We start from the raw sequence: 17,262 nt of genomic DNA, 5'->3' as shown, positions 1-17,262 counted from the left end.
GTCACCAGCTCCTCTGCAGATTTCTAGGTCCCTGCCTGGCCCCCACCCGAAGGGGACAGGGAGGCAGGACACAGTACAGAGCAGCCTGGGAGCGGGAGCAGGAGAGGCTCTGTGGAAGGCAGGGGCGCAGCTGTGGCCCAAACCTCGCCCATGCTGCCCCGCGGAAGCAGCAGTAAGCCCCAGGGCCAAATGAAAGAATTACCAGGTCCTCTTGGCTGGCCTTTGTTCATCAGTGGGGTCGACTTGTCAGCCCTAAAAGAAGGGGAAAGTAGATTTACTGGTGCCTGAGGCCCCACAGGCACCTTCTCAACCCCCACCTCACCCCCTCTTTCCGAGGGAGCCATCTGTGCTCAGACCGAAGGTAAAGAAAACATTGCACTGAGTTTACGATACTTTGAAGAAACTAACACCACCTACCAAGTGAAGGCCCCACCCACCTGACAGGTCTCGCCGTGTGATTTCCATCAATGTCAAGACAGAAGTCATCATACTGCTCCCCCTCTGCCTTCAGTCACCCCCAACTAAGGAAGGCCCACAGGAAAGGCCTGATTCTCAAAGACACCAGTCAGCGAACCCTTTTTCTAAAGGGCCAGACGGTACATATTCCAGGCTTTGTGTGTAAAATCTCATCCTGCCACCACAGCGCTCACCTCAGGGAACGCAGAAACCCATGAGCGGGGCCATGCCCCCCTATGCTGTATTTGTGGGCACTGGAATCTGAATTTCACATGGTTGTCGTGTGTCATGACAGAGACTTCTTTTGGTTTTTTCAACCATTTAAAAACCAAAAACCATCTTAGCTTGTGGGCCATACAAAAATAGGCATGGGGCTGATCAGGCCTGCTCTAAGAGCCCGTGTAAAATCCCAGATGTACACCCAGGGTAAGACCAGGGTGGGTGCTTCCTCTACCAAGAGGCCCCACCAGCATATTCCTTCACAGCAGAACCCCACCAGGTGGCGAGGACAGGCTTCCACCCATCCAAAGTGGTCTTAGAGATACCCTAGCATCACCTACTCTGCCCCGCTCCCCACCCTCCCTCTGGTCACACGAGAGGAGAGAAAAGGATCCCAAGAAGCAGGTAAAATCAGCTGAGACGGCACTACAGATGAAACACACCCAGCAAGGCCGTGCCCAACCCCGGGCACTGGCAGCCAACACCCCCTGTTCTGAGCTGCCGGACGCTGACCGGCTTTCATCTAGAACTTCAGCACGGAAGTTGGCATCTGAGAGAACAGCCCAGGACGAGCAAGTCTGCAGCTCCGATAGGGGAAGAGGGGAGCAAGCTGAAGTAAGACACAGACCCCGGATGCAGGAACCCTGAGACGCACAGCCTGCAGCCACTCAGCATAAACGTGAGAGCGTCCCCCCTACCGCGTAACTCAGTAGCCACGGAGACCGTGGACCTGCCGCTTAGAACAGGAAGGCAAGGATGTGCGTGCTATGTTTCAGAAAGAGATCTCACAAAACAGTATTAAAAAGTTCTGAGAGTCTTCTGGTTAAAAAAAGGCAGACTGAAATACACTTACTTCCACTTTCTCCCAAGGAAAAAGATTAGAAAAAACTTAAACCAAAAAAATACCAAGAGAACCTGAAGAGGAAACATTTTGGAAGCAGCCACTGGAGAGACGGATCCTAACCATGCCAGCTCACCTATGGAGGGGGACCCCTCGTGCAGTAAGGAAGCCCTGAAGGACCCCATCTGTGCTCTGAGCCCCCACGGCTCGTAAGCCCCTGGCGGGGGAGGTGTAAGGCAGGGCAGTAAACACAGATGGGCCCAAAATTTGCTCAAGGAGCTACTGAATCCCTGGATTCCCAGCCCAACCCTGAGTAGCAACTACCCTCCCTCAACCCACTGAAGACCAGAAGTTTCTATTCTTGGAGAGGGTAGAATAGAGCATGTCTGGACTAGGGAGTACACCAGTGCGGTTTTGGGGAGCATCTTTAAAAAAACGGGGACTAAGGGCTCCTGGGTGGCTCAGCTGGTGAAGCGTCTGACTCTTGATTTCGGCTCAGGTCATGATTTCAGGATCGTGAGATCAAGCCCCGTGTTGGGCTCTGCCCTCTGCGTGGAGTCTGTTTGAGATTCTCTCTCTCCTTCTGCCCCTCCCCCCACCTCTCTTAAAAAAAGGGGGGGGAACTAAGTAAAAGCTTAACTTTATTTCTTTATTCAACTCCTAGAAAACCTGATCCCTTCAGGCAAGAAACAAAGACCGTTCTCTAAGGAACCTGAGTTATTCAAGAAAAAAGGCCCCAGTTCAGGGTTCCCCAGTGAAGTGCCCAGTGAGATGCTCTACAGCCAAGCCCACCTGGCAGCTCTGTGCATGAGGGTACAGACTGCGATCAGTTTTAATGCCTCAGCTGAAGTGCCAACTTCTGGGCGGGGAACACCAGATTTATAGGAAAAAGCCTCTAACATAACAGAAGTGAAAACAAAAACAATGGACATGGAAGAAACAAATTATTCAGAAAAGCAAAAGCTAACATAAACAGAAACACTGCCCCAAACCCATCATTAATAATCTGAGATGAGAGAAAACGAATCCATGAAACAAACAGGATACTATTAACTTGAAAATTATGTGATAGCGGAAATGGAAAGCTCAGTAAAAGAACTGGAAGATACAATGAGGAAAATCTCCCAGGAAGGTAGATTTAAAAAGCCAGCCAGCCAGCCAGCCAGCCAGCCAGCCAGCAATGGAGAAATGGAAGCTAGAAGGTGGCAGAGTGCGGCCCCTCAGCTGCACAGAGCTGCATTTCCAGCCCCAGCCTCCAGGTGGAGCCCTGGGACTGGTTCTGGTCCGAGGCGCCCCTACCCAGTCGCTCCCTCCAGAAGTAACCCTGGCCCCAGGAGATAAAGAACTGAAGGATGTAGTTTCTATACTGAAAGGCTCCATCATCTACCTGCTGGCATGGATGAAAAAAGACCCGCCCTGGGGAGTCAGGGCCTCAGCAGGGACAGGAGGCCTGACAGGGTGTGCCTGAAGGAGACAAGGCAGACAGCTGCCTGGCAGGCCAGTGAGAGCACCCCAGCAGGGTGAAGAAGACCTCCATGGGGGACCCCAGATCTCAGCAGGGAGAGGAAAGGTGGAGGCAGGGATGGGAGCCAGATTTCTCACCACTGGAAAAGGGAGTAAGGAGCACAGAGAGGGAGAGGATGAGAATGACCCCTGTGGTGTCTTGAAAACACTGCCCCAAATTCTTTCCCGAAATCTGGAGTCTGTGACCACTCTGTGCTCCTGCACCGTCCCCACCTCAACCTGACCAGTGACATTCTCCAGGGCTGTGCCTATTTCCTGGGACTTGTTCTTGGCCCAGCCACCATGATTTGAGGAAGCCCTCACCCCATGGAGAGGCCTCGTAAGGGTAAGCATTCGGGCCAACAGCCCCAGCAAACAGCCAGCACCAACCAACAGATGCGCGGAGTGGAGAGGGGTTAAGAGCCCTTCGCCTATGAGTCACTTCCTGTGTTGAACCATCCCAGCCTCTGAGACTTTTCAGTTAGGGCCCCAGATATTGTGGAGAAAAAGACAAGCTATCCTCACTGTGCTAATCCAAATTCCTGACAGAGTCTGGGAGCATAATAAAATGGTTGTGTCCTGGTGTGGTTTGCAATGGGAGATAATGTGAACTCATGGATTTCAAGACGAGATAGAAATACAGAGATAAATGTGTTCATAAATGTGTATCTACATGGATGGTCACCTATGCATATACGTGTGTGTATCCCTGGTTCTGACCACTCAGAGGGCCTGCCTGGGAGCGGCGACCCTCCGAGAGTAATGAACACACAAAGCACTCAGATCTTGGCTTCTAAGTATCACTGCCACTAAAAGAAACCATTTTCCAGTTTGAGACCATGAACTAGATCCCTTTTGGTAAAGGATGTTCTATGGACAAGTGGCAAACCTTGAATGGGGTCGGAGGGTTGGAAGGTGGTAATGTGTCTTTGTTAAGTTTCTGACTGCTCTGGCCGTATTGTGTTAATGCAGGAGAACATCCTAGTTTGTAGGAAATATATGCCCCACACTGCAGAGGATACACATAGGCAAGTTAACCTTGTGAGTGAGCAAGAAATTCAACCTAGAGGCCTAGCATCTTGACCTTAATTCCCAAAACCCAGTGTCTGTACTAAACAGAAGTCTAAATTCATTATGTGGATATAAGATACACATTTGTGTGAAATTTTTACAGTTTAAAAATTCTTTGTAAGTTATTTTTAAGATACTTGACCCTGATGAATTAGCTAGGTGACACCTGGGCTCAAATGTTACGTGGTAGAAGCACTGGAGATTTCAAATGTTTGTACAGAAATTTCAGCAGATGAAGTAATGGGGCCATTGGCACTTGGAACCTTGAATGCAAGAAGCAAGGATGGCAATTCGGCCAGGCCCTGGTTGGGGGTGGGGCTGGAAGACAGGTGGTTACCCAGGAGCAGGCCTCTTCTGGGGGAGGCGGCTGGGTGGCGGGGGTGGGGCTTTGCTCAGTGGGATCCCAGGCTGGGCCGGCTTGCTCTGCTGGCTCAAGGCTTCTATCACACTGGGCGTTTTTGCTACTGGAGGGGGCGGAGTGGGAGCCAGGGGATCTGTGGAAAGAGAAAAGGAGAGGAATAGAGAGGGTCAGACTTTGTCACATCCCCAGCCTTCTCACCAGAGGCTCTTCTCGTTAAGGGCTTCCTTTTTTTTTTTTTTTTTTTTCTAATGGTGATTTCATGAGGGAAAACACCCTCCTTTCATTGTAGATTTTTAGAAAACCGTATTGGCAGGGAGTCCTTCCAAGCCTCCAGTTAGGATTAAAACGTTTCTATGAGCTCATGAGGATCTTCCTCTGTGGGGAAGCCACCCTGAGACCTGGAGAGACAGCAGCAAGAGGCTGAGGCTGGGGTCTTGCCCCGGTCCCACCCGTGGCGAGCTGGGTCCTCAGCTGACCCATGGGTCCTACTCATTTCCCCAGGCTTCCAGCAGGTCAATCTGAGACAGCCTGTAAAGAACTAACTCTGTAAAGGCTCCACAATCTGTGAGGGGAGCAAGGCAAAGAGGTTATTATTTATTTACAGACTCGGAGGCTGAGGCTCAAAGTGATGTGCTTTCCCCAAAAGTTAGAGAGTTGGTAAGACAGGGAGCTGGGCCCTGAGCCCCTGGCTCCTTTACCGGCTTCTCCCTCTCTAACAAACATTCGTGCTGCTCCCAAATAGCCGGTGCCCTCATGCCCCATCCTTGTTGAGGCCGAAGCCATGCTCAGGACAGGACGGGGGACATCCACGGAAACTTCCAGGGCCTCCAGCGCACACACACATGTGGCACTTTCTGCAGCTGGGGCTGGGCTGCTGCTTAGGTTAAAAACCGCAGAAACAACCTGGGTACCACTCAGGGCTCTCAAAGCCAGCCCCCTCAGGCTGGAGCTCCTCCCTCCCACAGCCCACGCAGAGCAGGAAGGAGACAGGCTCAGGGCTTGCCCCACTGATCCAGTAAAGACATTCCTCCCCCCAGCCCCCTCCCCTAGGCCCTGGGCCTTTCACCCACGTGTTGACATTGAAGAAGAACACATACCAGATCACATCCACATGACTGTGCCCAAATACTGAGAACCATCAAATGGCCAGAGGAAATGAAGCCCTGGGCTGGTGCATGAAAGGAAGGAATGTTGCTCAAGTGCTCGGGAAGACAGAGGAGGAGAGGGGGTGAGCCCCCCCCCCCCCCCCCGGGCGGGATGCGGGACAGACAGGAGTCTGCAGCTGGGGAGGGTGGCTGGAGGGGCTGGTGGGGGGGATGGGGGGGTGGACACACAGAGCTGGGCTCCTGGCAGCGTCTGCCTGTGGGCGTGCAGCTTCACAGCTCTCCCCACGTGGCTGCCAAAAGCACCCCCCAGCCATCCGATCCAAGAGCCCACCGGCAAGAAAGGAAAAAGGAGAAAACGTACTGGTAGATGTCACGCGGAGAGGGGGCAGCGGTGGATGGATAGCTGGCGGATCTGACGAAGATCGCTGCCTGCTTGCACCGTCCACACTTACAGAGTTTGTCTTCCACAGGGCAGTAGCGGAGGAGGCTGTCTGAACTGCACACACACGCACATGCATACACACGCACATGCACACGCATGCATGCACACGCACAGGAAGGCACGCACAAGCACAGAACAAAAACAGAAACAGAACACTGCATTATTGATCCCCTCTCTCAGAAAATGGTAAATATGACCCTTCTACAATAGCATTAAGACCACAAACAGAATCCTGATTCTTAAGAAATTTTTGTCTCTGGCACCTGGATGATAGAGACTTACACACACCAGACCAAGGATGCTTCTGGGAAAATTACCAGCTGGTTTTCACAACCTTACTGATTTTCCTTCTCAAATATAAATACTGTTTGAAGAGGAAAACGAATAACCACCATGACGTGTCCTGAGCCCTGCACTCAGGTTCTGGAATGTCTGCTTGCCTCTCCCCGTTCCCTAAGCCCTCCCGTGGCTGTGTGAGCATCACTGCCTGGCCCAGGGGAGCACCTGTTCTCAGAGCACGAGGAGAGAAGGGTGCAGACCGGAAACAGGTGATAGGCTCCCCACCTCCTGCAAACATTTCTGGCTAAAAGTCAGCACACATGACACCCAGGGGGCGCAGCTGACACACACGGGGCAGACAGCACAGCCTAGGTCACCATCTCTGCCCCCACAGAGCTGTGCGCACAGGGGTGACCCACACAGGGGGACCCAGGCCTGGGGAGGAATGTGGGCTGGGGATGACGTCTGCCCTGGTGCAGGCCAGGCAATGCTGACTCCCTTTGCTGTTTGTTGTGCGGGGACTCCCTGCTGGGCCAGGCGTGGGCTAGACTGAGAACCAGAGGGATACTCTGGGGGCTACAGGGAAGGACAATGTACAGCGTCAAAGGAGGACATGGAACTAACTACAGGAATAGTCAAAAAAAAAAAAAAAAAAAAAAGAGAAAAAAGTCAGAAAAATTCCCAAACCATCTCATTCTAAGACTTTAGGAAAACAAAAGCAAAAAAAAAAAAGATGAAGTTTTCCTTTTACATGCCCAACAGAGCAAAAGAAAATCTTTCCTCCCATGACACACAAGTCAGTAAAAGCCACTAATGGGGTGGAGGTGACCAAACCATTTTAGCTCCAGCCTTACAAAATTAATACACGCACACAGGACACGGGAGGAGGCTGGGGGGACGAGAGGCCCCAGGAGGACCGGACCGCGGGCCCCTCCCAGCCAGGGCAAGGAGGTGACAGGGGGGAGGGCAGCTGTGGAGCCTGGTCTTGCAGCTTCTCTCCTGCGCAGGAAGCGCCCCCTAGAGCCCGGGGGCGGCACTGCCTGGCGCGTGGGCGCGCAGGGGCCTTGGCCTCTGTCTGGGAGGTGAGGCCGCTGTTTCCGGGGCCTGCTGGGTAGCACCTGCTCTCTTCTCGGGGATTCACTCCTGGTGCGATTCAGTGACCTAGACGACAGGCCCCCGTCGGCCTTCTCTGGCCTCCCTGAGGGATCCCCCTGGGTGCTGGGGGCAGGGCCCCGTGGGGGGTAAGGCACAGGGCCAGCTGATGGCAGCTGCCACACTCACTCCCCGACCCAGGCCACAACGGTCGCTCACACCCCCTCCCGGAGAGCAGACACAGCACCACTGTACCATGGCACTTCCTTCTGGACCAGTAGCCCACAGCAGCCACAGTGCATGGACACCACATCCCGCGGGGCTCTGTACCCCCCTCTCATGGGATGCCCTCCAAAGGCCACTGGCCAGGAGCTATGCTGGCCACTTGCTGGACCTGCCTTCGAGGAGCAGAACGGCCAGCTGGCCTTTAGTCCTGGGAAAATCACTTAACTTTTGGGGGGGCCTCAGTTTCCATTTTCATAAAAATAAAAACCAGCATCTGTTGAGTCCAACTCATTCTGCTGGGACCGAGCAACTAAGGTAAGTGGAGGAAGCTTTGGCCCTTAAGACACTGGCCGGACCCGCGGGATTATTTTGTATTTTTACGATGAGGTTGAGTATCCTTCCCCAAATTAGCATCTTTTTATCCTTCGTTTCATGGGGATCACAGAGATAAAAAATAATCACAGGCTCCACAAGCTGGCTGAATGCGGGCTGGGCGAAAGGAAACAGGAAAGAATGAAGGTGGGTGAGTGGTAAAAGCAGAGAGAAAAGGAACAGGAAGGTCTGCAGGAAAGTGTCACAGGACCAGCATCATGAGCTGAGCCACCCACCTCAAGCCTGCCCGCGTGGGGTTCCCGCACTCCCCACGTGACACAGATGCCACACCTCTACCCAGAACAAGGATCAAGTCAGATGCTCTATCACCATTCAGCACCCTAAGAATGAAGAGCTCCTTTAGGATGCCAACAACTCTAAGACAAAAAAACAACAAAAAACCCCAAATGTCATCTAGCAGGGAGCAAAGCAACTATAAACTCGCCAAAGCAAAAACCAAACCATGCCCTTCATGCGCTGGCAGGAGCTACAGCAGGTCAGTACCTTTGGCAACGTTCCGTGGGGGCAGTGGGGGGGCGCTGGCAGTGCTGGGGGCCGCAGGCTGGGTGGGAGGTGGGCTGCCACTGAGGATCGCTCCATATGTCTCGTTCTGTAAGATGCTGGGCACAAAGCTCCTCTGCTTGTCCTTGGCCAGGCTGGCGGCATCTCTGGCCAAAGATGCAGCATTAGACTGCAGCTGGTTGGAGCCCAGCTGGTAGAAGCTGACGGGCCGGTCCTCTCGCCGACTGGGGCTGGGCTGCAGAAGGGTGGGAAATGCACACACACTGACCTCTCGGTCACAGCGTCTGGTCTACCGGTGACCACCTCATGCACACCGCTGCTACTTGGGCTCTCAATTGTTACATGAGAGCCGCAAGATTTGAAAGTTACTCTTATCATGTCTCTTGGAGACACACCCCACCCCCAAAAGCCATGATTTATAATTTACAATTCTCCATTCTGAAATGGATTGAAAACATAGGCTATTTCACCTTTACTAGCCAGAGTTATCTTAACCTAGATCTGCATTTTCACTGCATTTCCTGTTTGTAAACACACTTTCAGTTGAGCACCCAGCTGCAATCAATCCCCAACAGCTAGGCAGTAAATTCAGGGGAGATCAAAATGAACTGAAGTCTCAAGATTCCTTTAACTCAGGGGTCAGCAAACCATGGCCCGTGGGCCACCACCTGTCTTTATAAATAAAGTTTTATTAGAACACAATCATGCCTGGTCATTTACATATTGTCTATGGCTGCTTTCAAGCCACCCTGGCACATCTGAGTAGTTGCAGTAAAGATGGTGTTATTTTAGGCCCACAAGCCTGAAATATTTATTATTTGGCCCTTTTGGCTTGCTGACCCTTGCTCCCCATGAAATCAGGACTCGGGTAAACCAGATCTAATTCATTTCCTACATCAGCTTCATTACGAGAGCTACGATCTTGAGCAACCACCTTAACCTTGCTGACCCTATTTCTCATCTCTTCAATGGGAGGAACTCGGCTTCTCCAGCACAACGCCCGGAGCTTGGCAGGTACAGTACTGGTTGTCGTACCCCCTGCCCCTCACAGGACCACCCGCCCAGTCAAGGCTCTGGCCAACCCAATGGCTCAAACTCAGCTCAGCTACGCAGAACTTGATGGCTAGTTCTCTTCACACTATTTTAAATTCAACAAAGCCCATGGCTGTATCATACCCACCTCTGCTGGAAACAGAGAGTGGGAGGAGGAGTGTGAGCACTTGCTGTCAGACTTTTACTGTGACTGTATGACCTGCTGTGTCATATGACTCTGATGTGTGGACTCGCCCTGGGGCCGATGTTTCCAATCTTTTTTTAGGGTGGGTAAGTCATTAGTCAGCTCTTCTCACTTGGACACCATTTTATAGCTAACTCAGTGGAGAAGTTTCTTAGTCTAAGAAATAGTAAGTATGGATGTTAACTGCTCCACAAACAAGGATAGTCAAGGAGGTTTTGGAAATGCCATATATGTATATAATCAGACATCCTCAGTGCACATCAGGACATTCAAGTCCTACAGTAAAATTAGAAAACTTTATATGGCATTCCCCATCAATTTCCTGGCGGCTAGGGGTGTGGGCTCTGGAGTCAGTCTGCTGGAGTCTGACTTAGCTCTGAGATACACGCGAAGGGGGTAACCTGCCAGGGGGTGCCCGCAACTGTGCAAGACACAGTGTCATGAGCAGGGAGCTGGACTCGGAGGCCAAGCGCCCTCCATCTGGCCTCAAGTTGGGTCTCTAAATACTGGCTTCACTGTGGCTGAGTCAACTGAGTCAACCTCTCTTAAAGCTTCCATGTTCCCATCTGATAAAGGAAAAAGCTGGACCCAGAGCTCTAATGGTCATTTAATTCTAGTTAAGGTCTTAAAGATCAACTGGTGATCATGACCTGTGATACTGGGGACCCCTGGCTCTTTACCACATCGACGGTGCAAGGGCTTCCTCGAGATCCCACTAGAAACAGAGGCCCCCCGTATCTTTTGATCTGAAGAGCTGACAATGAGGACATAAGTAACGTTCCTTTAAATCAACACGCGCAGGAGTTGGGAGACCAGCAGCAGTTGTGGGAAGGGCAAAACCAAACAGCTACTGAGATTAATGGAAGCCCAGAGTTAACTCCACTTTTTGTACAAAACCACTTTGTGCCCTGATTATACTCTAGGCTCCACAGTGTCGGAGCGAAGTGCATCACACACTCCTGGCGTCCTGCAGCCCGGCACCGACCTGCAATTTCTCGTCCACATCGTCATCGCTCTCATCCAGGTCTTCGTGGAGCAGTCGCCACTCGTACTCGACGTGGACGTGAGAGTTAAACCTCCCACATAAGGCCTGGGTCAGCTGAGAAGAGGAAGGGCTGTGGGTGACGCCGCCCGTGAGGCGGACACCCATGGGTGGTGGTGGGAGGTGGGGAGAGGGGAGGCAGAGTCCCTCTGGGGCGAGGCCAGCCGACTGAAACCCCCCTCCCTACTTCACCGAGGACCTTGTAACTCAAACCTCGAAACTCCCATTTAGTGGTCTGTAAACTGTAAAGTGCTGTGCGCAGGCGAGGGCTATTCACGATCTAAAGGCTAATGGTTGGCCTGCAGGTGCTGACAGGCACACACAGGAGCAAACTCAACAGAGGACAATGAACGTGTCCACTAACTGTTAACCCAACCAGTCTTGGCCCTCATGAGAGATTACGGCCCACAGAAAAAGGATGTGAATGAGTATTTTCGCAATTCTCTCAAGGAAGGTAAATACCCAATTCCATGTTAGATCCACAGGAGAGAAGCGAATTCATTAGATTCAGTGGGTGTCTCAGCACATTAGCCCTTAATTTCCTCCACAGCCAGAGTGTAGCTGTGTGACCTTGGGCAAGTTCCTTAACCCTTCTGTGCCTGTTTCCTCATCTGTAAAATAGGGGTAGCAGAAGAAACCATGTCACAAGGTGGCTATCCAGATTAAATCAGCGGACATGAAGTACTGAGAACAGTACCTCTCACCCATCTCACGCTTCCAGAGCATTTACCAGTACTTCCATTCACTGGGCACGCACTGAGTGTCGCACGGTGCAATGCTAATTCTTGCAACAACCTTGTAAACTGGTGTTAACAGACTCCACTTTACAAACAAGGAAACAGTGGGAGAGTCGGCATTGGCGTGACTTCCCCAGGTCACGGTGGGAGCCCCTGCACTGCCTGACCCCGTGGGCTCCGTCTGCTGGCCGCACTGCCTCTTCTAGAGCAGGACAGGAAAAGACGGTGCGGAACAATCCAAATGACTTGGGGCTGGGGGACAAAATACACACACCAGCTGGGGATGCTGCCGCAAGGGGAAGAGCTAGCAGCACACAGACTCGAGAGAAGGGCCAGAGCCGCGGCGGCCTCCCGATCTCTGCTCCACTTGCCCCAGGTGATGCCACGTGTCCAACCAGAAAATTCCGCCTTGTGTTCCAAGCGTCACTACGAGGGGGGTGGTCCCCTCCTCTCAAAAGACTCCCCGAGTACGCTTTCTCCTGGTTGTCCCCTCTAGGGTCCAAATGTGGGAAGACCCTCCTCACAGAGGGCAGGGCCCCTCCCCAGCCCGGGCAGGGTGCCTTCACTCTGTCGGTGCTGGAAGGAGACTCACCAGCTCCTCGCAGTGCTCGTGCCTGAGGCGTTTGGCAATGTCCAGTGGCGTCTCTCCGGACTCGTTGGCTAAAAGGCAGGGCAAAACAAGGAAGCGTTACGATAAAAACAAGCAAAGGTCTGATATCAAGAAGCAAATAAAAGAAGATACAGGGAGGCAGCACCAAGTGACACTGAGCACAACTAATGAGATGCACAGCATGGAGCAGGGAGGCTGACTGGTCTTCCAGTCCTACAGAACTGCAGCAGCTTTTGGTTGGCGAGATTTTAAAGACTGCGCTAACCAAGCTCCTACTCAACAGTCTGTAAATCTGAAATTGTGTATTTTCTTCCAAATAAGCCTCCATCAATAAGGTTTGGTTATTAGTTTAAAAAAAAGAAAGAAATTTGGCTCAAGCAGGTGTGTGCCTCCTTTCTGTTCTCTTTGCTCTCTGTTCAGTGGTTCTTCAAAAACACTTCCTCACAATGCCATCACAGCTGCCTGCCCTCGGGCGGCTGCCAGTGCATCAGGGTCCCCTGGTAGAGGGAGGGATGAAGGCCCAGGAGCTCAGGGTCCCCTGCGGAGGAGACTCAACTCCCCACCGCCCCGTAAACCTTCCATCCAGAACCGGGAAGGGGTTAAGCCTGATCCTGGCTGGGGGTTCTGAGGAGGAGGGCAAGATGCCCCAAACCTTATTCAAGTTCACCTCAGCACAAGCGGCATCAGCAGGGCCTACGCTCTGCCTCTCACAACCATATAAAGCCTGACCGTGGTGCAAAGCCTACGTCCCAGATGGCGGGGAAACCCCTGACAAACACAGGAGGAGAGGGCCCCTGCCTCCAGAGGGCAGGACTTAGGTCCCCTTGGCCGACAGGAGCCCAGCATCTGGATCCTTCCCCGCAGCAGCGCGGGACCTGCGCACAGGAGCCAGGCCTGGGGGCCTCACCGGTCTCAATGGAGGCCTTCCCGCGCAGGAGGAGCTTGAGGCACTCGGCGTTGTCCGTCAGGCAGCAGTAGTGCAGGGCAGTGCTGCCTTTCCCCGTCTGTTTGTCGAGGTTTCCGCTGACCAACAACAGGGGCAGAGGAAGAGAGAGACAGGTGAGTCGCAGGCCAGGGCCTGGGCCCGTGAGCAAGACAGGCCACAGAATGAGCGCGCGGGCCATTTGGCGCGATCCTCCCCAGCGGTGCCGGGACGGGGCGGATGAGGCGCTTGGGCTGAGGCCGGCAGGACCCGGCAACAACGGCAGAGAAGGCCAGAGCGAGGCGCCCATGCGGCTGCAGCGGGGGGCAGGGGGGGTGCTGGCTGCCTCCTCCAGGGCCGGCCCGAACCACGGCATCCCTCCCGCTTCTCCATCAGCGCCCGGAGGCTGAAGTGTGTGTGTCTGGGCCTCAGGAAGCCGGTGTGACTCGCCATCCTATACCACAGAAGGACGGGGGAGCCTTTTCTCCTCATATTGTTGACACTGTTGACAGGAAGGGAAAGAGCCACTTTTCCAAAGCCCAGAACGTGCAAAGGCCTCTGCGTCTGTGGGCCCCGGGCTGCCCCGAAAACAGCCAAAGCGGCAATCATGAGATTTCAAAAGTCCTTCTCATGTAAAACAAGACCGGACTGCTGCACTCCTCCGACAAAGCCACCCAGCCTACCGGCGGAGGCAGCCCTGAAACACAGCTGTCCTTCTGACCAGGAGGGACAGGGAGGGGGCTCTGTGGGCCCTGGAAGGATGGATGGGAGGCAGCTCTCATCAGGACAGAACCTGCTACACTTTCAGGGTGAAAATGAGCCTCGTCTTCTGATCTCTCCTCTCTTCCTGCTGCCCTCCTTCCACGCTAGAAGAAATCAGGATTTCCCTTCTCACGCTCCGAGAGACTACGGTGAGGAGGAATGGTGTCACTGAGCTGTCTCATCCGCTGTCCACAGAGCCACTGTGACATGCGAGGGTGGGCATTCTGGCTCCCACAGAGCGCAGCTTCCACTGAGTGCCGCAAACTGCTGACCTGCCCCCAGCTGCTCTACCTCTGGCCATTTCTTGCCCCCCGCCCCCTGCCCCCGGAACAGCACGGAAAGGCCGAAAGGCAAAATATGACCTTGCTTTTGCACGGTGGAATTTTCCACTCCATTTGGGGCAATTTCAGGGGCTTTTGACCAGCACCTCCCCCTCGACACACCCCAAACCATGATCAGGGAGTCAAGATACACTGTGACGGGTCTTCATGGTTGGCCTGCTGCCCCAGGCGGGCGATGCACCAAACAACAGGACCATGGAGCCCAGGTAAGCGGCATGCACATTCTTTAAAGGAAACTTCTAATTAAAAAACAGAAACAACTTTTCAAACCAAACAAAATGCCCACAACCCAGTGATGCAGTTTACAATCTCAGCTTAGGTAGGTGGCCCAAGTATGGATCTTTTATGCATCCCTTTTACTCTCCCCACTGCTCAGGGCACCTGCCTGGGTCTAGTGAGACACTGGAGGGACAAGCATGGGTATGGCTCTGTGCACAGAGGGTGGTGGGATTCACAGTCTGCCCTCCAGGGCCCAGAATTCAGATGTATTGACCTCATATCTCCTGAGTCCCAGACACTAGAAGATGGGTCTTGCAGATACCAAGAAGGGTCTCTGTCCTCACGCTCTAGGGCTTTTTTGGGACTACGCTGGAATACCCCGCTCCTGGCAGTTTTTTCCTGTCCCACAGTTCGTGTTCAGGCCTGGGAAAATCCCAGCACCTTGGCCACATAATGAGGCAGGAATCTGATCCTTCCTTGGAAACACCAAGGAACAAAACAAAACGCTACCCTAATTTTAGAACACCTACCTGTTCTGAACTAAAAAGTCTACAATGTGGAGAGAAGTCCGGTCCACCGATCTGACTGCAAGATGGAGGGCAGTTTCATCTGGCTCCTGAAGACCAAACAGAAACATTCCAGAATTCCAAGAGGAGCTTTCAGTTTCGTGTCCAATGTGAGTGAAATCGTGTCTCTCTCTTCCGAAAGGCTTTTATTCTTTCTTTCAAAACATTAATCTCTAAGATATATGGCCCCTTTAGTCTCCAGGGGAAACTCTGCGCTTGGCAACCTGTGATTTTGAGACTGGTCTTCCTTCCTCCACAGAAAGTAATGAGAAATTCAGGGGTTTCATCTGAGTCCCCTCAATTTCTAGGTCCCTATCCCTGTACCAACAACATGTAAGGGGGGGGCCCTTCTGTTCAAAGACACCAGGAAGGTCCCCAGGCCTCCTGTATGCAGTCTCTGATACCGGTGTTCACGGTTTTCATTCTATACTTACAGACAGGGCCATCAGTGTTAATGCCCAGACTGTCTTCAGTTTATACTAGGGGACACCTGACCCCACTGCCTTTTCTGAACGTGAATTCTGACAGGTGGGGGAGGAGAGACCTCAGGCAGGTGGGTGGGCGAGAGAGCTGGAGGCAAAGGAAATATCCATGCAACAGGGAATATGAGGTGAGGAGGAGGTGCCCCACTCCAGCTGCCCAGCCAGCCGGGCCCCCCCCCGCCCCCGTCCTCTGGCCACGGCACACCTCCGAGCTGAGCATGCTCTACCCTGGGCCACCTGGGCTTGACTTTTCTCTCTTTTAAACACAGAATACCAGGCTCCGTATAATGTGTGCTCGGGCTGCTAAAGGGTAACAGCCCAGCACTGTGCACCTTCATTATGATGGTAAGGTTTCTAGGGCATGTGTTGTGTGTGTCACAAGGTCACCCATGGAAGAGTATTAGGATATATGCCAACCCTTGACACTGGTAACCGGTCTCCTGTGGACTTGATCCTGACAGGAAGATCCCACCCCACCTTGGACCTCACCCTCTCAACAAGGTTCTCCCAGGAAACTGGGGGATGTCTCTCTTCTCCTCTTCCCTCAGGGAGGAGGGCACAGGGGAGGGAGCAGGCTGGGGGGCTCTCCTTCCCAGGGCGGCCCCAGCAGCTGCTACTGAAAGTTTGGATCCCGTTCACCAGAGACAGGACCTCTCTCGGGTTGCTCGGGTCCCTGAGAAGATGCTCCCTCCCCCCAGGGACTGGCCTTTCCTTCCAGGACTGGCATTCTATTTTTGGTTTAAGAATAAAGCACCAATTTCTTCCCCAGAACTCAATGCTGTCTTCCTTCAGGGAACTATACTACTTTGTCAGCACTTCTGATTACACTGCCTTGCCACTTCCCCCACTCCCTTTCTTTTCTTTCTTTAAAAGGAGCGGGCCACACCCTTACATGTCCGTTGGCCAGTGGGATTTTTTCTGTAAGATCCACACCGTCAGCATACGCTTGGAGTAATCCAAAAATATCTCTTGTTTTGACGGCCTCACAAAGGCTGTGAAGTTTTGCTGCATTATCCGCATGCCTTTTCCTTGCATATTTCCTCTCGATGTACTTGGCAGTAATGTAGTCCTTTCTGGCATTCCTGAAATCAAGCATAATTGCCTTGTAAATGACTAAGGGCCTCTATTCAAACATATCTAACCTTCAATCATTCTGGAACAATTTTTAAAAATCCTGCCCACACCCTCCTTGCGGGAAGCGCTGGGGTGTAGGACGGGGGCCGCTGTGTGATTATGGCAGCGTCTATGTCCAGTGACACCTAGAACCCTTTTAAGAAGCACTGACATCTTCCAGTTTCCAACCCAAGAGGCCTCAAGGCCCGGGGCAGGGTGCCTGGGCCTTACTCAGGGGCCAACGTAGCTGGCCAGGTCAGGCAGACTGGGAGGCCATCCGCAAAGGTGAAGATGCTACCTCCTCAGTCATGGGCACCGTGCCTGGCAGGAAAGGCACGCACCATATGTCTGATGAACCAGAACAAACTGGCAGTCTCTGCGCTCCATTTTCTGGCCTTCCTGTGGCACAGTGTTCACAGACTCTACCTCCCCACAGAGCACGGAGTGGCAGCAACTCTGAGAAGCCAAAAGCAGCACGGGTTCAAATCCCGCCCCCACCACCTGATGGTGTGTCTGGGACGAGCATTCTATGCCTGGAGGCCCCAAGTCTTATCTGTGCAAGTGTGTACCACACACCCTCGCGGAACTGTGACAAGTAGGTGAACTGACATTTGTAGGGCCTGCGGTAGGTCCTCAGGACCCTGGAACTTGCTGATGAACTTCAAAGACAGAGAGCAAGAAAAACAGTAGGTCTTATGTCAGGAGGACTCTCCGTATTTTACTCCAACAACCTTAACAAGTT

At 52.9% G+C, this 17,262-nt stretch overlaps 1 protein-coding gene across 3 annotated transcripts in view; it reads right to left on the bottom strand.

Moving 5' to 3' along the window:
• The window catches only part of ASAP2 (ArfGAP with SH3 domain, ankyrin repeat and PH domain 2), a 110,599-nt gene that overhangs the window by 5,314 nt on the left and 88,023 nt on the right, over nucleotides 1-17,262 (bottom strand). Inside the window, exons 16-24 of one of the 3 annotated variants that reach the window (XM_073896974.1) lie at nucleotides 16,300-16,489; nucleotides 14,890-14,975; nucleotides 13,023-13,138; nucleotides 12,098-12,165; nucleotides 10,712-10,825; nucleotides 8,472-8,724; nucleotides 5,919-6,053; nucleotides 4,428-4,584; nucleotides 203-252 (exon numbers count right to left, since the gene is read on the bottom strand). In XM_073896974.1, coding sequence (XP_073753075.1) covers nucleotides 203-252; nucleotides 4,428-4,584; nucleotides 5,919-6,053; nucleotides 8,472-8,724; nucleotides 10,712-10,825; nucleotides 12,098-12,165; nucleotides 13,023-13,138; nucleotides 14,890-14,975; nucleotides 16,300-16,489 — 1,169 coding nt within the window. Of the gene's footprint in view, nucleotides 1-202; nucleotides 253-4,427; nucleotides 4,585-5,548; nucleotides 5,620-5,918; nucleotides 6,054-8,471; nucleotides 8,725-10,711; nucleotides 10,826-12,097; nucleotides 12,166-13,022; nucleotides 13,139-14,889; nucleotides 14,976-16,299; nucleotides 16,490-17,262 lie in introns of those variants that run through there. The other 2 variants (XM_073896977.1, XM_073896975.1) reach the window with 2 other exon arrangements.

This window comes from Callorhinus ursinus, unplaced genomic scaffold, assembly GCF_003265705.2.
Source record: "Callorhinus ursinus isolate GAN/ISIS: 27379988/994484 unplaced genomic scaffold, GSC_fseal_2.0 scaffold10, whole genome shotgun sequence".
NCBI classification, from domain to species: domain Eukaryota; kingdom Metazoa; phylum Chordata; class Mammalia; order Carnivora; family Otariidae; genus Callorhinus; species Callorhinus ursinus.
The sequence above is the reverse complement of the archived record's forward strand: the minus strand, read 5'-3'. Positions and strand labels throughout refer to the sequence as shown.